This window comes from Puntigrus tetrazona, chromosome 5 (assembly GCF_018831695.1).
Source record: "Puntigrus tetrazona isolate hp1 chromosome 5, ASM1883169v1, whole genome shotgun sequence".
In the NCBI taxonomy this organism is placed as follows: domain Eukaryota; kingdom Metazoa; phylum Chordata; class Actinopteri; order Cypriniformes; family Cyprinidae; genus Puntigrus; species Puntigrus tetrazona.
The window spans coordinates 4,392,812-4,417,684 of NC_056703.1; the positions used below are offsets into that span (position 1 = coordinate 4,392,812).

Consider the following 24,873-nt stretch of genomic DNA (forward strand, 5'->3'; position numbering starts at 1 on the left):
CGTTTAGGACGACAGCAGCTGCTTGCGTGCATATTAGCAGCACTAAGGAAATTTGTTCAATTAATTATCTTAATAAATGAGGAGCTATTGGTGTTTGCCGCTAATAAACTCAGCAGGGCATGTGTCATCTGACATATTTAGAGAGCAATTACCTCTGAATCTGCATTGCAGAAGTAAATTTGGGGGGGGGTTTACGAAGCCAATGATAAATCAGAATAGATCTGTATAAATATAGCTGCAGACAGCACTGGAGCGCTGATTTATTTCATGAGATTTTTGTTTTCGTGACTTTCCCCCAAGGACCGTCGAAGATGTGAGGGGTTTTTTTAGGTGCTGTCACAAAAGAACAAATTTGGCAAAGAGCTATCAGATTTTATGTGAAAGTGTAGATGTTAAAATGACACATTCGTCCTCCCGAGTTGTGTGTTTTGATGGAATATTCAGGGTTCGGTGCATCTCGAGCTGCGTTTGCAGCGCTGCAGCTGTCGGGGCGTTTGCATCTGTTCATTAGGCGGACGCTTTTATCCGAAGCGACTTGTTTTTGATTCACCCATCGGTTTGTAAAAACGGCCAAAAGTCGCGGTTTGCAAAAAAATGCACGCGCCCTGCCTTTGGGGTGAAGGAAAATAAACCAAGGCCGTTGATTACCAGAGAAGACAAGTCGCATTTTAAAGTGCATTTTAAACCGAAAAGCGTCTCTCAAATGCATGCACGTATGTGAAGAAAAAAAAATTAATAAAAATGCCTTTTGACAGCACTTATATATACTATATATATATATATATATATATGCAAAAAAAAATATATATATATATTGTGTATATATTATATATATATACACACACATTTATGCTGTCAGACGATTAATTGATATCAATTACATGCTATTTGGTAACAAATTTTTTTTTTTAAATAAATAGAATATAAATATATATATATATATATATATATATATATATATATATATATATATATATAAAAGAAAATATAATTTATATATATATATATATATATATATATATAAATACATTTTTAGAAAGTATAAAGAAAATATAATTTCTTTTATAATTGAATGAATATATAAATACATTTTTGGTTGTTCAGATGGTGTTTTCTAGGCATTTTTTCAGCCAATAATGTGAACACCTTCATGAAATCCGTCAGTAATGCATAACTGATCAATTGTATACAATTCAAGTTGATTTGGACACAATGGCTAATGTATCTGCCTTGAACTGTAGCTTAACGCAGCGAGGAAGATTTTTAAGTTCAGGCAATTCTAGACGAACTAAACCAAGCCCACAGACAGCACAGACCGAGAGAAGAACAGAGGCTGTTTTCTCCGTAATCGACAGCAGGCGGCCGTTGCTGTCGATCACGGCTGAACTGCGCTGAACCTGGATCATTCCCTTTAAAAACAGCCTTGTCGTTTCAGCCGTTTCAGAGAGAGCCTGAGTTTTCTCCACGGCGCTTAACTGCGTGAAGACTATCGCTAAGCGCAGCTTCAAGTCAGTCTCCTTAAAACACGTCAGGGTTCGAACCCGGGCCGTCGCCCCTAAAAGGTTTAAAAGTCACTTTACGTTTTAAAGGCACTCTTTTATTCCGTCGATGAATGTCCCGTAAGAAACAAAGCCTTAGATCGCCTCCTAAATCGCAGCTCCGTGGGTTATGTGCGTGTGCAGTGAGATACGAATACCGAGTGTAATTGTGTGCAAGCGGTAATTGAATCTGGCAGTGTTTGCCAACTGTGTCCATTACAACAAAAAAAAAAAACAGCAACTGCTTCCCTTAAGGATGCTGTCAAAATCGGAGATCTCTTTTCGTCCTTTCTCTCAGACGGCAGCAGGATTAAACGGAAGAAAATCTTCTTCTAATCCTGTCATGAATGACACTTTGCGGATCCCAGCCAACCAACAAACCGTCTCGAGCGCATCAAGTCCGCAATCGGAGGTTTCTAAAAATAGAATTAAACAATCCGTAAATGACGATTCGTTTGATGCAAAAATATGAACTGAAGCGGAGATATTAAGCTCGCGTGGAAAAGAATCACGATAAGTGTTGTCCGTTTTGGTTCTGATCCGCCACAGGTTTTGTCCCTGACCTGAAAAAAAACCTGGACAGAAACCAAACGTAGCGCTGAAGCTTCTAGGATTCGGATGTAAATTATTGAAAAATACGCAGCGAGAGAATGAGAGAGAAAGACGGAGATAAACAGAACAAACGCAAATGTCGTAAAAAAATACTTGTAACGATGTTGTACAGCGAGATGATGCCGTCAGAGAGAGAGTTTATCCCTGAAACACCAAAAACCAGCCATTTTCCATCAAGTCTCCGCAGTCCTTGGCTTTTAGGATCATTTGAGATGCCAAAAGACTGGTCTTGAATGTAGACGGGTGTAGGCGGCTGCAAGCTCGGATGTCAAGAACCAGCTGTCAAGTCGGACAATTCTCACTTCCCATAGTGGAATATATACATACACACACACACATATATATATATATATATATATATATATATATATATATATATATATGTATATATATATATATATATATATATATATATATATATATATATATATATATCTTGTATATATGTATGCAATCAAATGCATTTCTCTAGGTTATTTTTTTTTCTTTTACAAGCAAATGCATTTCTCTGATATTTTTAGCGTGTGATCGCCGTGCATTTTGGTAAGTCTGAGAAAACGCATCATGCTGACCACCCCTGTGCATACGTTACAGCGCTGCACCGCAAAAACTCTCTACATTAAAAATAAAACTGGATTTCAGGAGAAGGAGAAGGTCAGGAGAGATCAACGGCGAGGTTAAGGCTGAGGAGAGTATGGGGTGTTTTGATGGAGGAGGAGGAGGAGGAGGATGAAGGAGCAATGGCCGCTCTGAATGCCTTTGCGTGATTGTTTTTGTCCTCTGTGTGTCACTCTTCATCAGTTCATTCAGAGACAGACCTGTGTCTCGTCCTCCGTTCACCCAGACTCTCAAGCACTTTAGCCTGGATCTCAAAGGAGAGTTTACTATAAAACGTAAGTTATGGATTGATAAGAAATATTATAAGAAAATCAAGAGAAATTGCAAATGTCTTGATACATGTAACATGAAAAAAAAAAAAAAAATATATATATATATATGAATGTAAATATATATATAAAATATATACATAAAAAAATATATATATTATATATAAAATATATATATAAAATATTAAACTAATGCAAATCTAATAAACATTTTTTTGTGAATGTTCTCAGATTTATTGCATTTATAGTACATTTTATAAATAAAATAATTGCAAACAAATGACAAATAACAAGTAAACATTACATTTTTAGTAGAAAAACTGAAACATAAAACAAAAAAAAAAAAAAAAAAACACAATGATAAGGATAGTTGGAATTTAAAAAACTTAAAAGTAAAAAAAAACCTTAAATGTCTAGCAGTATGAAGGGTAATGTAAAGAAAATTTGTGCAATTTTCATGCAGTATATATATATATATATATATATATGGAATTGAAAGAGGGGAAATCAAAACCTCAAATATTTTCAGCAATTATTTTTCAGTCTTCAAAATGTATATCAGCACATTTTCAAGAGCTTTTAAAGAGCGGTGAAGGAGATGCTCTTTTTTTCCCCATTCTTTTTTGTTTGCGTCGTCTAAAAGCAGCACTTGACTTTCATATTTTGAATATTTCACCGTCTGTTGTCCCAGACACGAAAAGACGAATGGCGCTTTTAAAACACAGCCCTAAAAAGATTTGGAAAACATTCAAATAGACATCGCTTCCCCGCACTTCAGCGGGACGGTGGAAGTCAAACATCCTCTCCATTAACCCTGCCTTACTGTATACCCGAGACCGCACGATAGAGCAAGATCAGCAGAGCTAAAGAGAGAAAGAAAAGAGCCAGGGTTTTTCTAGAAGCTCTCTCTCACTCTTCACTAGACATTCATCAACATCTGATATATACAACGATGACACAACACGAAAAAACACATCTATCACAGCTATTTTTAGCGTACTTTCACTAGTGGCTCCCATGGTTACTACATCAAACTGACATTTACAGTAGATGCTTTTGAAAAGTCATGGATGCAATTTAAGACAATGGAAGCAGAAAATGGTTCGATGTTAAGTGGAAGAGTTCACTTTTTTTTTTTTTTTTTCTTGCATGAAAAAGTCTGACATTTCGTATTACGGGAAATAACACTTCTGCCAAAATCCGCCAAAGCTTTAAAGGAAAAGTTTAGCAAAAAATAAAGAAAAATCTAAAAATGCATTTATCCACAGGTTATTCAAGATGTAGAGACATTTTTCCTCATTGGAAGAGATATTGGGAAATTTAGCCTTAAATTGCTTTTTTAACCAGTGGAGTTAATGGGTGCCGTCAGAATTTTGCTTCCAGCCAAAGCACGTCCATATTATTGTTTCATTCAGTGAATATTTCATCTGAATCAGGAGGGATGCGTGCAGAAATCGAACACCATTTAGAGGTGATCGCTACTGATGCTTCAACGTTGAAACGCTTTAATTATGCTTTTTTATAAATGCAAATACTTGCAAAAGTGTTAACTGATGGACTGGAGCGTGGCTGACTTGCGATGTATTTATCAGTTGTTCTGACGGCACCCATTCACTGCTTGGGATCCACTGCTGAGCAAGAGATGTAATGCATCTCTCCAAGAAACAAAATCCTCTACATCTCGGATGTTATTTTGGGGTGAACTATTACTTTAAGAAAACGTTGCGCCTAAATAAATCGATAGCCCAGCAGACAAACATGCTTTAAATGTACATTCACACGAGATCTATAAAGCCCGAACCACTTCTAGCCTTATTTTGCGCGTCATAAGGTCTCTCGCATTTTTTTTTATATTTCATTTTGAAGTGGAAAATTGCAAATGCTGTACAAAGGATAACATGAAAAGGTCAGACTGCATTTTCCATATGACCCAGAATTGTGATTAAAATGATTCTAGCCTTGGAACCCCCCCCCACCGTGCCCTCAGTGTTATTACATAAATAATGGCTATGTTATTTACGTGACCGAGGACCTCCACGGTGCCCCGGGAGTCATAAACCAATGGGTGTTTGACTGCTAAGCTGTAAAGGGAAGTTGGAATGGTTCACTTTATGCAGCTGACGGGGTCTGAGCCGGAGCTGGTGCCATGGAGAATTAGTGTATATGGAGCTGTCACTGTATATGGAGGATATTTTATTTCAGAGTTGTATCATCATCTTTGCTCTGTCAAAGGCCCTGGAGCACAGCAGCAGAGGTCTGTTTGTTGCATTAGCCAGAGATGCATTGTATGGCTCAAAATGATAAATTTTCTTTCATGCCAAAAATCACTAGGATGTTAAGCGTTTCGTGAGGATATTTTGCACATTTCCTATCATAAGTATATCAAAACTTAAAGGAATAGTTCACCCAAAAATGAAAAGTTTGGCACACTTTGCTCACCCCGAAGACATCCCTAAGTCTATGTGACTTTCTTTCTTTCTGAGTTTTTGTAAAAATGTATCCTGGCTCTTCCGAGCTTGATAGTGCTGGTGGATAGCGGCCATTATTTTGAAGCTCTGTAAATAATAACGAAAATAGTGGCTGCTATGCACCAGCATTACCAACCAAAATGTAAAATAAACTCGGACTGTGTTCGTATACACCTAGGATGGCTTGGGGGTAAATAAAATGTGCTGTAATTAAAATTTTTGGGTGAACTATTCCCTTAATTTTTTTATTAGTAATATGCAAAATATTTGATTTTTCCAATATTTCGATTTTTTTTTTTTGCACCTTCGAATTACAGATTTTTAAATCGCTGTATCTTTGCCAGATCGCCTATCCTGCCAAACCATATATCAATGGAAAACGGATTTATTCCGTTTTCAGATGATGTATGAATCTCTATTTAATAAGAATGTACCATATGACTGCTTTTGTGGTCCAGGCTCACATATATCATAAAAATGTGAACGATAGCTACTGGACATAAGTGGACATACGTGTTAAAAAAATCATATCATGTCAGTTTGATCTGTGTTTAGGCCTAGAAAGTGTTTACATATTTGTTGCATAGAAAATACACATAACATTGTAAAAAGCAAATGCACAGGGTCATTTTCCTTTTTTTTTTGATTTTCTGCATAACCAAACTCCAAGGATAATGCTATAATAATTTCAGATATGAAAATGTTGTAAGCTGAAACTAATTTCAACTTAAGCTTTCACTAAAAAAGTCCATTATTATGCATTGTTATGAACAATGGTGAATATTAGAAAATATCTGACTGCTGAATGCCGCAACTGACCAACAAGAATAGAGCTGTGTAATAAACTAAAAATATTCCACTTCTGGAGAAGAAGATAATGCTGATTCAGAAACCGCTCTTATTCACTGAGTTCATTTAGTGAAGGACTCGTTAATTCAGCATGTTGGCTTTTTGAATGAAAAAGAGTAATATATTACTGAATCAGATTACATTAATTACACTGAAAAGACTTGTTTGAATGAAAAGAACTGAATCGGAGTTCACAGGAACAAACGAGTCTTCTGAAACGATTCAAAAACATACAGTTCAAACCAAAAAGATCGGATTCATAAGAGTTACTTGTTAATTAATTATTGTAGATTCTAAAAAGCTAAATGCTTTAAGCATCAATATACTGTAGATATTTCAGGGAGATCTCATCATTGTGGCAGATAACAAAAACTATATTCGAAGAGAGTATGCCGTGAGTTCAGTGTGACCTACATTTGGCAACATGGTACTTTTTAATATCACTCGTAAGCCACTTAGGACCAAAGTGTCAGCCAGATGAATATATGTGCACCTTCATCTCTTGATATACCCAGTTTTATACATGGTCTTCTACTAACTCTTTACAGACATTCTGAACTCACAACAAGCCCAGCACTGAGATTAAACTGAGATCTTTATGGAAAGCATGTTCTTGTATAAGTGTCTCCGGGGCAGGGTCACGGCAATGAGAATCCTTCATCAAACCACCGAGAGCTGTAATCTTCTTCTCTTTAAACGTGCTTCTTTAACCACGACAGATGCAATGGCGGCATCAAGGTCAATTTCCTCAGTGGCAGAAGTGGCGATAACATAATTGATCTCTTTTTGGTTCATGCATTTTTCGCGAATCCACCGTTTCTGCTCATCAACTCGGCTCAAGTGGTGCTGATTGGCGCAGACAAGAACTGCTCAGACAAACGCAATTTGTGCCACCTCTCATCGCTCTGTAGTGTGCCCCTGATGTGAACTTAATTTCTTTAAAGCGCTCAATGTCTCGCATCAATCTGATTTGCCTCTCAATCATCTTGTGGAGTACCGCCTATGGTCTTATTGAGCAGAATTGGGGAAAAAAACAAGCTTGAGGCGAGTTAATGCATCTGCAGTACATAATGGTTTTGGTACAGAACTTTGCGTGACTTATAAAGGTTCTTTATTGGCATCTGTTTAATATCTGTGGATCTGTCCTTTGATCTTAATTGTTAGAGTAAAAAATTGGCATTGTTTACTCAACTTGGTGTTGTTTCAGACCAGTGGAAACAAAAAAAAAACGATGTTGAGAATGGGTATAAATCGAATTTTCAGTTGTTAGTCAATGAAAATCTTTTCCTTTGACCGTGAAATTTCATTAGCACGATGTAGGCATTTCTATTTGGTGCATCGCATTCAGCGACAAGACTCGCATGAATCATTGATGTCAAACCTTGTGTGACATGTTTGGGCGTGCCGTATTGAATATACATGCAAACAGAGTGAGGTTAAAGAGCTGTGGTGAAGAATAAGATTACCAATGAATTCATTTCAATTTAAATGTAAATGCAGAAGAACTGGGATGTAGAACACAAGAATGGACTATGATTTTAGGGCGTTAAACATCAGATTTTGAGTTTGGAGGAAAGAATATCATACAGGTTTGGAATGATCAGTGTTAGTTACGTTGATTTATTATTATAGCTAATATTATGAATTAAGTTTTATTTTTAGCTTTTTTTGTGCTTTTGTCTTTTCTATTAGTTCCATCTTGTAATATTTTTTATGTATTTGATTCTGAATTAAATGTTTTGACTTATTTCACTTAGTCATTTTAGTACTTAAACTTATTTTGGTTAGCCGTCAAAGCAAATTTGCATCTAATATTTTTTTTAGCTTTATTTCAGTTACACTCTCAAAAAAAGGTGCTCCACAGTGCCATAAAAGGACCTTTTCGTCTAAATGGTTCCGTAAAGAACGTCTCGGTTACGTATGTAACCCTCGTTCCCTGAAGAAGGGAACGGAGACGTCACGTCGGATGACCGACGAATTGGGATCTCGCTTCGAGAGACCAATCTACTTCGAGTGTATCTAAACAAGCCAATTGAAGATTGGCATGCGCTAATCGCATCCAGCTGCCGCTGATCACAGCGCGTGTATAAATAAGCAGCGGGTGCAGCGCATATTCAGGTTTTCGCTGAGGAGCCGAGCTAGTGACCCGGCCCCTTCAGCAGAGGTGCAGCACCGTGGCGGCGGGGCGTGGCGTCTCCGTTCCCTTCTTCAGGGAACGAGGGTTACATACGTAACCGAGGCGTTCCCTTTCAGTCGGTCACTCCGAGTCACGTCGGATGACCGACGAATTGGGATCCCTACCAAAACGCCATGGGCGCTGCCTCTTCCAGTGTCCTGTGGGAGCCCACAAGCCCCCTCAGTCTATCGGCGTAGGCCGGGCTCAACCACAAGAAGCCAGCTACTTTTGTAACACTACCCATTCGTAAGACTGGAACACTGGGAAATGTCCCACGTTCTAGTGAACAGGGTCGTGCGGAAGTCCAGCCTTCCCGTAGGAGGTCTCGGAACGAATACGCATATGGACAGTATTTCAGTTTGCATATGGAAAATTGGAGGTGATTGAACCCTCTTAGACGGGCAGAAGGTCTGCCGGGAAACACTGAGGGCTCTAAGGCTATGCCGTGGAAATACACACATAAAGTCCTCTTGGGTACTTTACATGGCTCCCAGCCCTCACCGGTTCTCACGGATTCATCGAGAGGGCCTGGCGCCAGATGCTCCGCAACATCTGGCTGCCGAGGGGAATGGAGGAGCTCGACAGGGTCTACTGTATGGACGCTCTGGAGCGGTTAACAAGCCGACCCGAAACCGGGCCTCTCAGTGCTTCTACCAGTTTGAGGTGAGAACACAGGAGGATACCGGTTCCACACGTAGGCTATAGAATCTAGCAATCGTGTTGGGGTCGCCCAGCCCGCAGCTCTACAATCTGTCAGCGAGGTGCCACGAGCCACCGCCCAGGACGATGCAACACTTGCTGAGTGTGCCCGCAACCTGAAGGGGGGGGCAGGGCATACCCTGTGCTTGGTACGCTAGGGTAATGGCGTCCACTATCCAGTGAGCCATCCTCTGCTTGGAGGCGGCACTCCCCTTCTGCCGGCCTCTGTGACAAACGAGCTGGACTGAGGTCCTGAAGCTTTGTGTCCGGTCAACGTAGCATCGGAGTGCTCGGACGGGACAAGCAACGTCAGGGCTGGGTCTGCCTCCTCCAGGGGCAGCGCTTGAAGGTTCACCACCTGGTCTCTGAAGGGGGTAGTGGGAACCTTGGGCACGTAGCCGGGCCGTGGCCTCAGTGGTACCTGGGAATCGCGAGCCCAAACTGTAGGCAGATAAATCGTGCGACCGAAAAAGCCTGCAGGTCCCCTACCCTCTTGATGGAGGCCAATGCGAGCAGGAGCAATGTCTTCATAGATAAAAGAACTTTAGCACAACTGCTGGCAAGGGTTCAACGGAGCCTACTGCAGTGCTGTCAGCACTACAGACAGGTCCCAAGAGGGTACTGTTGGGAGCCGTGGAGGATTCAACCTCCTGGCTTCCCTCAGGAACCTGATAATCCGGCCATGCTTACCCACAGACCTCCCATCTATGAGGTCATGATTTGCAGCGATTGCAGCCATGTAGACTTTAAGGGTGGAGGGAGACAGCCTTCGCTCCAACCCTTGCTGCAAGAAGATAAGCACGACTGATAGGGCAATTCCGGGGTCTTCACCCTGAGAGAAGAACACCACTCGACTAACAGGCTCTACTTCAAGGCATAGGCCTGTCTCGTGGGACGGCACTCTAGCCGAAGAAATGGTGTCGACTACCTCTTGAGGTAGGTCACCTAGAGCCTCCGCATCCCATCCAGGGACCAGACATGGAGTTTCCAGAGGTCTGGACGCGCGGGTGCCAAGGGGTGCCCCATCTCTGAGTCAGAAGATCCTTCCTCAGAGGGAACGGCCAAGGAGGGGCTGTCGCGAGGAGCACAAGTTCTGGGAACCAAGTCTTCACCAGTAGGGTGCTACTAGCAAGACCTGCTCCTAGTCCTCCTGACCTTGCACAGTGTCTGTGCAAGAAGGCTCACTGGGGAAATACATACTTGCAAAGGCCCCGCAGCCAGCTGTGTGCCAGTGGGCAATGGGAAGTCTCTGGAGAGGCAAACAGGTCTACCTGAGTGGCTCGGAAACGTTCCCAATCAGCTGAACCGCCCGGGGATGGAGTCTTCATTCTCCGGGTAGTGCAGCTCGCGACAGCTCGTCGGCTGCCTGGTTGCACACTCCTGGAATGTGAATGGCGAAGCGACCTCAGAACTTCCGACTCCATAGGAGGAGGAGGTGGTGGGCTAGTTGCGACATACGACAGGGGCGTAGACCACCTTGTTGGTTGATGTGCGCAGCGGTCAGTATGTTGTCTGTGCGGACTAGTACATGCTGGCCTCGAAGGCAGTTCTCGAGACTGCCTAGGGCGAGATGTACTGCCAGCAACTTTAGGCAGTTGATGTGCCATTGCAGTTGAGGGCCCGTCCAAACCCCTGACACTGCATGCCCGTTGCACGTGGCCCCTCAGCCGGTGGTGGAGGCATCCGTGAAACCACAGCATACCTGGAGACCTTCTCCAGGGGCACTCCGGCCCGAAGGAACGAGAGGTCTGACCACGGGGTGAAGGTTTGGCGGCAGGCGGTGTTATTTGAACCGGTGAGTGCCACTTTGCCACGCCCACCTCGGGACTCGATCGTGTAGCCAATGTTGAAGCGGTCTCATATGGATTAGTCCCAGCGGCATCACTGTGGCCGCGGCTGCCATATGCCCCAGGAGCCTCTGAAAATATTTCAGTGGGACCGCCATCCTGCTCTTGAACATATTGAAGCAGTTCAACACCGAATTGGCACGCTCCTCTGTGAGGTGTGCCATCTGATCGATCGAATCCAGCTCCATCCCAAGAAAGAGATCCTCTGCGTTGGACAGAGTTTGCTCTTCTCCTGGTTGACCTGAAACCCCAACTGGCTGAGGTGCTGTAGCACCAGATCCCTGTGTTCGCACAGCTGAGCCGGGACTGAGCCAGTCATCCAGTTGGTTGAGAATGCGAACGCCTTACTCTCTCAGTGGAGCAAAGGGCTGCTTCCGCGACTTGCATGAAGACGGCGTGGCGACAGGGAGAGCCCGAAGGGTAGGACTTGTACTGATATGCTCGACCTTGAACGCCAACCTCAAGAATGGCCTGTGGCATGGAAGAATCGACACATGAAAGTACGTGTCCTTCAGGTCGATCGCTGCAACCAATCCTGGGGACGGACGCACTGAATAGGCGTTTCTGTGTCAACATCCTGAACGGGAGTGCTCGATTCAGGACTCACAGATCCAAGATTGGTCATAACCCACCGCCTTTCTTGGGCACACTATGAAGTATGGGCTGTAAGCCCGACCTCATATCGGCTGGAGGAAGCGGCTTTATCGTGCCTTCACTAGAAGGACAGCAATCTCCGCCCACAAGACAGGGGCACACGCATTGTTCACTGACATAGCGGATCCCTGAACTTGGGGGGACGCCGGATGAACTGAATCATATAGCCGAAGTCGAAGGGTTCGCAGGAGCCACCGGGATAGCCTGGGAAGATTCAACCAGGCATCCAGAGACCGAACTAGCGGCTCGGCGGAACCACCGACGTGCAGGCGATGGGGCAGCGAGGGGGAGTGCAGGGACCCGGCTCGGGCGTCTCGTGGCCGGTCCGAAGCGGGGTCTGAGTGTGTGCAACTCTTACCTGCATCCCCGCAGAAGTGAGGCGGGTAGGCTGTTGGTTCGTCCTCCCAGTCTTCCCACTGCTGCATATTAGCCCAAGGAGGCGTGAGTGGCGCGGAACTGGCCCGCTCAACTCCTCGCTCTCCTGGGGACCCAGAGACAGAGGAAACCGCCCTTGTCGAGGTTTTAGGTAGCGGCAACATTCTCTGCCCGGCAGAGCAGCTCCCTCCATCCCTGGATCTGAGGGCCTCTTGCACCTGCGCTTTCCTCCAGGTTTGGCAGGAGCCTGGACAGGCTGGGTGGCTGCCCTGCTGCCAGCTCCACGGTGCTGCCTAGATGGGGCTGCTGCGTTGACTGCACGGGAGGCGGTGGCGGCAGCAGGGGCACCCTCGGCGACGAGCTGGCTGAGGTGGGCCGTCGGCGGCTGGGTGAAGGCAGCAGCTGCGCCGAGGCAGGATGTTTCTTACCTCAGTCTGCTTCTGGGCAGCGGAGAACTGCTGGGCAAAGTTCTCCACTGCGTCGCGAAAGTGGCGGTCTGGGACATGGGGGCATTCAAGGAACGTGTCTTGTCTACCTCGCGCATGTCGACCAGACACAGCCACAGATGGCGTTTCTGGACCACCGTAGTGGCCATCGCACAACCCAGAGACCGCGTTGTGACCTTCGTCGCTCGTGGCGCGAGGTCCATCACGATACAGAGTTCTTTCAGAACTTCCAGGTCATGACCACCCCTGTGCAGATCCTTCAGTGCCTTGGCCTGATGAACCTGCAACAACGCCAAAGCGTGTACTGCAGACGCAGCTTGTCCACAGGCCGCACAAGGCACTGCCGTTCAGAGCCGACAGTACCTGCAGGCCCGGGGGAGCACAGGATCACCGCACTAAGCGGAAACGGCATTGGGACACAGCTGCATCCCAACTGACCGCTCCACTGGGGGGGCGATCACCGTAACTCCCTGGCTGTGCCACTGTCAAGGGTGGTGAAGGAGGAGGAGCCACTGGGGCAGTTTCTGGCAGTGAAAGGTGCTTTCCACATCCCAGTAAGCTCCTCATGCACTTCCGGGAAGAAAGGTACCAGGGTGGGGCCCTGAGAACCAGCGCAAGCCACCCTTAAATACCAATCGTCCAGCCTCGAGGGCCCGGGAAGCAGTGGAGGTTTCCACTTGATCCCGATCACCTCGACGGCCTGGGCAAGCATAGCCACCATTTCTAGATCTGTATCCAGTACATTCAACGCCTGGTAGACGCAGAGCAACCGGATCTTCACTTCCAGAAATGTCTGGCTCACCTTCCGATGCAGCGATTGACTTCTGATCATCAGGGGGAGCCCAAGAGGGTACAGCTGATACCCACGTGAGGGTCCAGACTGCCCCTTTGCAGCTCCACTGGTTGCAGAGTTTAAGCTTTGTGTCACAACGAAATGGAGCCCACCTGTCTGCAGCCAGAATGAGAACCAAGTCGAGCAAACACAAGCTCCGCCTCCTTTTTCAAGGCGACAGAGCCCGCCCATCACTCCGAGATGACCATCTCCCCGCGAGAAATGATTCATCCACAACCGCCACCTCAGCGTGCTAAGCCCAGGCACACGAGGCAACGATTGTGACCATCACCTAACACCAGGTAACAACCGCATCCAGAAACACACGGGTGTATCGTAGTCTGAAGCAAGACCCACGCTGTCTTCCAAGACGCGTCGAGTTTGCCAGGCGTAACGTCGTCTTTAAAAAGACGCACCCGCGAATGCTCTTTTAGTGCTGCGGCAACAGGGGATAGCCGTTTTGCACACAAACAGGGGTAGTGCAGCCTGATTGTGGCAATCCACTCGACGCAGGAAAACGACCTCTGAAACGCGCCGTACTCAACACTCGTAGATCGTCTTTGGAGCGGAACAGTCACGCTTCGGCTCCGGCGAAAAGCTGAATATGCGCTGCACCCGCTGCTTATTTATACACGCCGCTGTGATCAGCGGCAGCTGGATGCGATTAGCGCATGCCAATCTTCAATTGGCTTGTTTAGATACACTACTCGAAGTAGATTGGTCTCTCGGCGAGATCCCAATTCGTCGGTCATCCGACGTGACTCGGAGTGACCGACTGAAAGGAACCTTTAGCATCTGAAGAACCTTTCTGTTTTGTGTCGAAAGATGGTTCTTCAGTTCATAAAAACGCAAGAAAGAGATGGTTCTTTAAAGAACCTTTGACATATGGCTTTGCTGTGAAGAAACGTTCAATCACCTGGTAACACTTTATTTCTATAGTCCACTTTAGATATTCTACTAACAGTAAGTACCTTTGCAACTACATGTCAGCTAGCACTCATTCGAGTATTAGTAGTCTTCTAACAATATTTTGACTTTCCAACTTTCCAATTAACTCTAAACCTACCTAACAGTCTACTCTGAGAGTTAGTAGACATAGAGTTGCAAATGAATGAGAATTAGTTATATTTAGACAAATGTCTATAGTGCACTATCAAAATAAAGTGTAACCAATCACCTTTATTTTCAACCTGGTCTCATAAAAATATGTACAGTTTTTATGCACCTTACTGCATGTTTCGCTTGAATTTTCAAAGAGAAATGTCCACTGAGTGGTGCTACAACACGGGTTCGATATTTTTTTTGTTTACGTTGATATAGATATGTCTGTCTCTATAGATATGGACTCTCTGTCGCTAAAAGTTAATGCTCTATCATGTTGGAAATATGCCCTACACCAAATCCAACCCTGAACGTTCCCGATAGTGTCAACAAATGCAAAACTGATATAAAAAATGCATTTCAACTTCCTTTTACACAGATCTGAACTGTTTTGTCGGACCGTAGTTACACAGGATTGAACCGGAGCTCCTCGTCTCTCAAGAACATCTCTGTACTCCGTGATCTATGAACAAACCTACCGTCTATGAAAACACATAGATATGAAGCTGGAAACGTGTGACGCTGATGTTCAAAAGCATCAGCTTTCAAATATCCCAGCATATTAATATTGTTTTGAAGTCATAACATGATATTCTTCAAGTAAAAAGTGTTTTACTGCCTCTGGTCATCTCTTTTGGAAACTGAAGTGATATGTACTCGTTGGTCTCGTTTAAAAGTGCACGAAGGTACGATTAAGCCATGAGACCAGGGTGGTTTATTTTTATGTGTGTGGTTTTAGTTATAGATAAAGAGATGATGACAAGTTTTTGCAATTCATTCATCAATGCTAGAACTTCAGTTTCAATATTATTCATCTCATCGTAAAGTCTTATAGCTGTTTGTTTAATTGCAGGTATCTTGGCATCACCCGGCCGTTGACCTACCCTGCTCGACAAAACGGCCAGCTGATGGCGAAGATGATCTTTGGTGTGTGGCTCGTGTCCGCCTCCATCACCCTGCCGCCGTTCTGCGGCTGGGCGAAGAACGTGAACACGGCCGGCGTTTGTCTAATCAGCCAGGACTTCAGCTACACCATCTACTCCACCGCCGTGGCCTTCTACATCCCCATGATCGTCATGCTCTTCATGTACTACAAGATCTTCAAGGCCGCCAGAAAAAGCGGCGCCAAGCATCGCTTCACCGACTTCTCCCGTCGGGATCGTCTGGAGACCGTCGCCAGCGAGGCTCTCCGAATGCAAGGCCTAAAACCCCAACATACGCCTGGCGTAGCCGAGGAGTGCGCCGCTCTTTCTCGGCTGCTCAGCCGCGAGCGACAGAATATCTCCATCTTTAAGCGAGAGCAGAAAGCAGCTACGACGCTGGGCGTGATCGTCGGGGTTTTCGGTATTTGTTGGCTGCCGTTTTTCATTCTGTCAACAGCGAGACCATTTATATGCGGGGTCAAGTGTAGTTGCATACCAATATGGCTGAGAGGACGCTGCTGTGGTTTGGATATGCCAACTCGCTAATGAACCCCTTCATATACGCTTTCTTCAACCGGGACCTGCGCTCCACGTACAGAGACCTGCTCCGCTGCAGGTACCGGAACATAAACCGCCGGCTGTCGGCTGTAGGTGTGCATGAAGCACTGAAGGTTTAAAAGCACACACTTCAGAAAGGACTGAATCACTGTCAGTGGAGGAAGACTTTGAAGCAGAACCGTGTGCACTGATACGTCCACTTATGGGATTTTTGCAGCGACGGTGTGAACAAAAGACGGAATCAGAGCCATGTACTTATTCAGAACACTCATATTTCCATTGAGATGTTTGATCGCTAGTCATTTCGTTATTTGTAGCCTATACTGTATTACACCTGATTTCAGTGGGCTTTAAGATCTTCTACAATATTCAGTTGATTTTTGAGACATGCGAGTAAAGGTTTGACTCATTTGAAAATTATTATTATTATCATTATACACTACTTTTAAAAAGTTTGTGGTTTTTTTTTTTTTTTAGGAAATTCATTTTTTTTTAGGAAATTCTAAAATCTAAAATCTTTATTATTTAAAAAATAGATATGCTTTTGAATTTTTTTATTCATCAAAGAACACTAAAACAATAAATGCCACAGTTTCTCAAAAATATAAAAAAAAAGCACAACTGTTTTCAACATTGATCATAATGGCTGCTGATAATTCAGCTTTGCAATCATTGAAAAAGAAAATGTAAAATATACCAAAATATAGAACAGTTATTTTATATTCCACAATAATATAAAGTTTTTTTCTGTATTTTTCACCAAATTACTACAGCCTTGATGAGCACAGGAGATGTTATTTAATTTATATATATATATATATATATTTAAATAACCAACCCCAAACTTTTGAACAGTTGTGTATATATTTTAATCTACATCAAATATTGATTTCATGCTCTTAGGACAGTTGAGTCATAATTTAATTTTAAAAAGATCACTGTCACTAATAATATATAAAGATAAGCGACTATTGGCTATTATTTTAATAACCAATGAAAGCATTGTTCAGGTTTTGGCTTCACCTCTCAAAAATCAAATGAGAATCAATTATCTACCCTAATTTTGAAATATTAAGTGAATTCTGGTCGGGGCACTTTAAATAGTAAAATGTGGACTTTATTAACCCTATGTTCATTCTATGCCTTTGCAAAATACCTAAAATATCATTCTATATATTAACGGCAGTGCGTGTGTGCTATTTCCGTCTATAAATGCACCGCAGTTAGCTAATTTTTGCTGTCATAAAGTGATAGGATGTGATTATAGGGATTCTCCGGTCCTGGGCTGTTCTCGTCACAAAGCTGTTAATTTTCTCATCACAACAATAGTCTCCGTTCTTTGCGTGAGCAGAGCTCATGTCGATTCCCCTCCACCTTGTGAGTGTTCTGAGAAAGTATGCAGCCACCTCAGAGCAGATGTTCTGTACATATCTGGCAACCGAGTCTCCAGAGGAGGGAAAATAAGGGCTTGTGGGCAGTTGTCACTATGAGGCTTGACTGATATTGGAAATCCATCGGAACGTGTGTGTGCGTGAGCATGAATCCCTGCCTTGAGACAACAAGAGACAGGACACTCACCTTGCTTTTTCCGATGACTCAGTCCATCTATTTTAAGACCTTTAAGAACATGGAAGAGCCGGCTGTCTTTGATGGAACATCTGACTCCGCGAGCCATTGTGCATATTCCGTGATCTGGCATTGTCAATTTTTGTAGCCTTTTTTGACCTGGTGAGGCAATTGAAAAAGACTTTCAATGCCTTTAAGCGTGTCTTCAACCACGAATGACGAAACTCACGGTAAGAAACACTGACTGGGGACTGAATTCTTGTGAAATCTTGCGTTAATCAACAGATAAATTATTGCCTGAGCGACTCAAAGCGGTTGTTTACACACAGGAGGAGAAGTGTTCTTGATGTACAGTTCTTTATGTATGTTGCCAAATCTTTGTGAGAGGCTTACAAAGTGTTTCTTGTCACAGATTTTAACCCCGCACCAGAAGCGTCGCAATTGCCTGTGCGTTTTTGTGTATTCCTTTTCCCACAAGGACTACACTAAGTGTTTTGCCAAGATTGTTGTTGTCAAAGCAAAAAGGAAACTGCAGAGAGTTGCGAAGTGAAATAAATTAGCAAAAAATCGATTTGACAATTTTGGCATTTCGTGAAGAAAGTCTAATTCCAACCTGTCAACGTATGCGTGGGTTGTGCACGATCTTTTGCGCTGATTCGCGGTACATGACAAGAATAGTCGGATATCTAACAACCTTTGCATAAAGATGCGGCCGTGCATGGTTGCCAGGAACCAAAGGTTGTCAGTTGCTAATGTGATTTTAAAATACGATTTAAATTAATTACATAATTGAAACACTTTTTAGGTGCCCCTATGATGGGTTGTGAAAGGTTCATTTCAAAGGTTCAACGGGTTAATATTTAAATTTTCTTATAATATGCATTTATTTTTACCTTATTTGTTCAACGGCTCCCATATGATTCATTTAGTGATTCATTTTTCCAAACCCTCCGGCTGATTTCATTGAAGAGGCAGTTTGTGAGTTTTTAACACCTGTGGGAAAGAGCGAATCAGCATTTTCATTCAGATTAACGCCAAAAGACCAACAAGTGGACGACGATATACTAACCAAGTGCTTAATTTTAAAAGCGCACCGTTCAAACGATTCAGAGTCAACTCTTTCTCTTGAGAGACGATAACTTTTCATACGGTGCAATTTCAGATTTAAAGCTTTGCAGGATGTTTTTTATTCACTTAGAGCTGTTACACACCGCGAGAAAGCTCGTTTTCAAAAATCCATAATAGGGGCATGCACTTCGAAAAAATTCATCCAAAAAAGAAAATCTGCTGAGAAATGACTCACCCCGAGGCCAACCGAGTTGTAAATAATTTTTCTTTTGTGGTAAATTATTACTCATCTTGGATGACCTGATGGATAAACAGTTTTCAGTTTTATTTTTTTTTCACGCCCAGCTTTTGGTGCAGAACCAAAATTATTTGACTTCAGAGTTCGGTTTGCAAACTGAACAAACTAACAGTTGGCCACCTTTCAGTTCATTGGCTGGCATTTCATTTGGCCGCAACACGCAGGAAGCGAAATGACGGAAAGAGAAATTTACTGAATTGAAACTCAACATGATGCATTCCAGGAAATGAAGTGCTCTTCCATGTTCAGTCGCACGTACTACAGAATAATGCATATCTAATTGCTGCATGTTTCTGAATAAATTACAGTGGGGAAGCTGCTTGCATTTGGATTATCTCTCTTAAGAGCTGTATGTCTTAAAACTACAGTCATTATCTAGCTACTAGCTACCTCTTTTACTCCCCCGTTATTTATACTCGCGCTGATGGTGTAAACACACCGCAATTAGGAACAAAAACTACAATGCAAAAATAGACACTTCAGGTAAACGAACCAAATGCTGCATACCTTAAAATACAGCGCACAGTGACGCATGCTGTATCCCATACAGTGCCGTGGACGTTCAGTTCAACAGCTCTGAATAGAACAACACTGAGCAGAAGATAGAGGAGGATAAAACATGATTGATGTACGGCAGCCCAAGACATGTCATTATCAGGTAAAGTGCTGGTACTTATGGTTACATTAGCCATGTGCAGTCGCCTGGAAATAAATGGATCTGAACCCGATGACCAGTGTTTAGACGCACGGATCAAGAAAGTAGTTTGTGAGAAGGAACGGGGGACTCTTTTCAGACTGAAGCTACGCTAGCGTGTGTTTAGCGACAGAAGCTGTTGGTTGATGTGTGCTGTAACTTGGATGAGGAACGGATGGATCTTTCCCGCGCCTGCCAAAAGTTGTAGATCCCGTTTATTACGAGAAATCTGTGAAATGCATTAGCGCCGATGCCAAAGCGTTGATATCAACCAATCTGTGATTTAGAAAAAAACGATCATGGTAACGCAATGGATTTCCTGTGGACTCCTAAACTTATTTTCCTAATTTAATGAATTAAAGCGTATGATATACGCGTTTTAAAAAAATGATTAATCAAAGGAACCTAAATGACAACAAAAAATACCTAATTTCTACATTTCCATATTAGAATCGTCTCTGAAGAATCATTTTAAAATATGATAAAATTGAAAACTGAATACTGTACTATATATTTTTGAAAAATAAATAGTCTTTTTGAGCATAAGACTGCTTTCAAAAAGTGTAATATGATGTAAATAAAGGTATAATGACATTAGCATAAACATTTGTACACAATGAAATTGTTCAGATGACTGGACCCCACTAAAAGCGTCATAGAATCACTTTACCGTGTATATTGTTATTGCACCAGCTAATATTTCTATTTTATTAATTATTCCAGCTGTTAAAGTGGCTGTTTTCGTGCAGGAAAGAGGTGAGCCGCGAGTATATTCATGGATTACGGTGGGTCTTGTGAACTTTTCGTGCTTTTCTTCACTCTATTGTCATTATAAGACATTTGAGCAGCGAAATTGTTTTCCTGGAGGTTTTTCTCCATCAATACTGGTACAGAACCTTCCTTTTTAAGAGTGTTTAGGTCTTGAGAACTTTTTCAAAAGCTTTATGTTTATTGTTTTCTAGAAGGAATATGCACTAATAAATCCATTCCAGTTTAAGAGAGATGAGATCTCTTGGTCCATTTGGGGAAAGAACTTTAGCTTACATGTTTACCGTAGTAAAGTAATATGTACGGCCCTCAATATAAGATGAACAGTGCATTAATAAGTTTAAAATAGTACCCTAGGGGAGTAGGATTTAACAATTCACTAACTTGATATATATATATATATATATATATATATATATATATATATATAAAGACAGATAACAGTTTTTTATCATGCTCAAAAATCATGCTTTTATGCTATCATGATTTAATTTTTTTGCATTTTTAGCATTAACAAAATTAGAAAAATAATAAAAGAAAAGTTGTCTTTTTATTATTGCATGGACAAAATGCTGAATATTTCGTTCGGAAACTGAAATATGTCAAATTGCAATTTTATAAAAATGAATAGTATAATAATAAAAAAAAAAACTCTTTATAGAAACAAACTAACATATTGAATCATGATCCAAAGACGCTGCATACATACATTTGAATCAGAATTAGATTGTATCATTTCAAAATCTGAAGCAAAAACAGAACCTTCTGACATAAAACATATCTGCACAAAACATAAACAGCAGACGGGATGAACGCGAAAACGCAAATCAACTCTCCGACACCAGGTGGCGCGCTATGAAACATCTGCATAATGCATATTAAAGCATGCATTATTCAGAAGCACGATGAATTGAGTTCAGTTTCCCTCGGAGATACACTCATATCCACTCCCGAATGTCTCACGATTCGCTTAACATCCGATTTGCATCATCGCATATTTGTATTGATATAAAACCTTAGATCTTTATCCCCGCTCAACCCTACGCATGTTCGGGGCCATTCAGGGATACGAATTAATTTGGCTCATTTACCGAATGAAAAGAATCCTTCACATGAAATATGTTCTCTCGGTCTCGGTGAAAACAAAGAATATGTTCTCTTAATCACTACGCCTGTGTTTGACATGACACGTAATCGCGGCTGTCTGGTAATTGTGTTCAGATCTGGAAGAGCTGCGTTTGAAGACAGCTTAAGCATGTCACGCACATCTCGGCGCTCAAACGCAATATGGAAAGCCAGCCAGATGCTGCCAAACCTGAGATCTGAGGGCAGGGAGTGTTTAGGGAATCCATAAATGTGATGCTAAAAGTTTCTCGAACTGATGTGACAGGATGAGGCAACGTCTGTGAAAACAGGTGTCAGCTTTTGTGAGCGTTCGGGCGTCATCGGTGCTTTTCCAAGCGTCCTGTGAACCGAAGGAAAGATGCAGCGTGAATTTTCCTCGTTAGCTAGCAGCTTTGTTTTTTTCCCACCTGTTAGCTACAACTGCTTGCAATAAATCTAGCTCGTAATTAGCGTTTCATCAAACAAACCAAACCGACCCGGGGAAACACACTACTGAATAGTACTTCCTGTTAGCTTATGCTAACAGGATGTGGGCTGGTTGTTATTATATTTGTGCTTTTTACGGTATGTATTGTGTCACACTTGATCACCTGAAATACGCTTTCTCCACCTCCACGATATATTTCTATGTGGATTTATCAAATTGTGCAGAAGTTTGCGAGCCGTGAGCATTCTTACCAGCTTGGTAAACACGAGGGCGTGCGTTTTTATCGCCTCTCGGTCGCACACACTCACACCGCGAACCAGACGCCATCATAAAACTGTCGGGAATCAAACGTCTCAATTGTTCCGGCTGGCATAAACTCTCTCTCCCTTTCAAAAGAAAGAAAAGCCAAACGCTTGCACTCTCGGTGGATTCTCCTGGCTGAATGACCTCCTGGAAGAGATTCCAAAATAAACATCGCGATTCGGTTAATAATTCATGAGTCGAGAGGTTTTAAGTCTAATAACAAAGCTGGGAGGAATAGAGAGCTTTGGGAGCCTGAAAAAAAAAAAAAAAAATCTCAGGCTCTTAGAAACGCAGAATGAGGACTGTGACCCAAAAGGCCCTTTATTCTTCTCGGCTTGCAGAGAAATATTTTATTCAGAGGTTGTGTGGCAGATGTGCTCCGATACAGCAGTTCTGATGGGCACTTAGACAAGGAGCTGCGGCTGATGCACACTGGGAGAAAAGCAATCAGAAAGACAATGCGTGTTTGTGTTGAGCTCTGGCACACTTCAGCTGCTCTGTTATTAGAGATTAGGTGTTATTAGAGGCCTGCTACCGCTGCTGTTACACCTCGTACTTATGCTGATGCTCCCAACCCCAAGTATTTAACTTCTGGATCATGTAACGGAGAAACGGCGGTTCGTGTGAGGAGGTCCGCAATTGCTTTTTAAGTGATTTGATTTTTTTGGCTAGGTGATGGTAAAAAAAAAAAAAAAAAAAACGGTAGGAATACCGTTTTTGGGACGATGAGAAAGCATTGCATTATTGAGAGTGGTGAGCACCAAAAAGAAGCATCCATCCAAAAAGGACAAATCCTACGATGCTCTCAAACTCTGCCGTAATAGTAGACTTAACGATATTTCATTATTTCAGTAGTTAAATGCGGATATCTGCGGGTCTGGGAAACAAACAAGACAGCAATTAAACAATAAAGACTGCAGGACTAAAATAAACCCCAAATATAAACCAAATGAGGTCATTTGTGTGCTAAAAAAAGTTTATAGCGTACATATAAACATAAAAGCCTTTTGGTTTGCCAATACGGGAAAAATACAACAAACCAAGGGCAGCCAAACATAACTTGTCCTTGACGTTTTGTTTAGGAAATGCCACGAAGGATAATAAAATATAAATAGCTCTGCATTTTGTCTTACTTTCTATATGGATAAATGCTGACACGCACTTCAGAATTCTTTAGCCTGACTGAAACGATTTATCTTTTAAAATGCGACAGCTCCACTGCATTCGGGCACGTTTTCCAATCAGGTGGATTTGGCCTCGCCCTTACCTGTTTGAAACATACCGTGCATTTAATACACGAAATATTAAATATTTGATCACGCATCGTATACTTGGTCAAACAGATTAAGATCATGTGCATGTAAACATACTTATTGATCCTCGCCAGCAGGTTCAAGGGATACCTGGAAACGGTTCGATTTTACTTAAGTAAAGCTAGTGTAAAAGAAAAAAATATTTGGATGGATTTTATGCATCGGTGCTTTCCTGGTGGGTCTTGAGATCATTAATTGTCCCCATTAATTTAAAAAAAGAGAACTTGCTTAGTGGGTATTTATAATAGTATTGATTTAAAGCTACTTAAAGTACGGCCACTTAAAAGCAGTCAGAATAATAACCCTATTCAGTACAATAAAGGAAGCCTGGTGATATCCAAAAAACCCCAAAACATTTTCTAGATGTTAACAGCACACAATGCAGTTTATTCCTTATTTGCAATGTTGAAATAACCTACATAAAATAAGAATTACATAAACAAGGAGCGCTATGTGACATTATTGAACTATAAAAAGAGCTTAAAGGGCTGTTGCAGGTGAAACCGCCGAACTCCTGAAGCATGCTTTTGCGTGATGCAGAGCTTTAGGTTAAAGTATTCCAGCCTTTAATGTATGCACTCAAATATACAGAGCAACGGGCAAGAGATAAAATGTGTAAAGCGCAGTTTTCTGTGACCCACTTAAGTAGTGTCACCTTTAAATGACAGGGCAGTCTTGAGTGTGTGATGGGTGCTTATAATGAGAAATGGAGAGAAGCAGAAGACACGCGACACACACACACACACACACACACACACACACACACACACTGCCTGGAGGAGAGCTGAAGAGGGTCACAGCAGGACAGGAATTCAGTGTACTGGTGTTTAAAGATGAAAGTGAAAAAGTGCATAAGAGGGTGACTTCTATTTTACCATATCTAAACTCACAGTTTGTTTAGAGTCGGCATGCAGTTTCACACACATATATTATGCATTTTGCAGACTTGAGATGCAAATGTTTGCTTTTCGCAATGTTGAAATAACCCACATAAATATTATAAATAATCGAATGCGTGCGGTGTTACTGAAGCAGTGCCTAAAGAGCTATAATGTCACAGTAAAAGTAAATAATTTAATAAAGATTATAATTTTGGAAACATAAAAATGCTATCGAATTATACAAATAAAAATAGATACAATTGCATAAATATAAAGTAAAAAAATGACATGCTCTTTGACCTGTTATGTAATTTTTTTTTTTAAATGACACAATGAAAACACTGGTTAATTTTAATATGCAATGCATTGATTAATTCATTGACATATTTAATTACATTAAAAATATTAATCCGTTGGCGGCCCTGGTGATGAAATTAATTTCACATAATATAAGCGGATATAAGC

At 42.2% G+C, this 24,873-nt stretch overlaps 1 protein-coding gene across 1 annotated transcript in view; it reads left to right on the plus strand.

Moving 5' to 3' along the window:
* LOC122344976 (5-hydroxytryptamine receptor 7-like) overlaps nt 1-16,459 on the plus strand; it is a 33,468-nt gene extending 17,009 nt beyond the window's left edge. The window contains 2 exon segments of the mRNA XM_043238659.1: nt 15,338-15,909; nt 15,912-16,459. Of these exon segments, the coding sequence (XP_043094594.1) occupies nt 15,338-15,909; nt 15,912-16,084 (745 nt within the window). The 3' untranslated portion in view covers nt 16,085-16,459.
* Nucleotides 16,460-24,873: the final 8,414 nt, after the last annotated feature.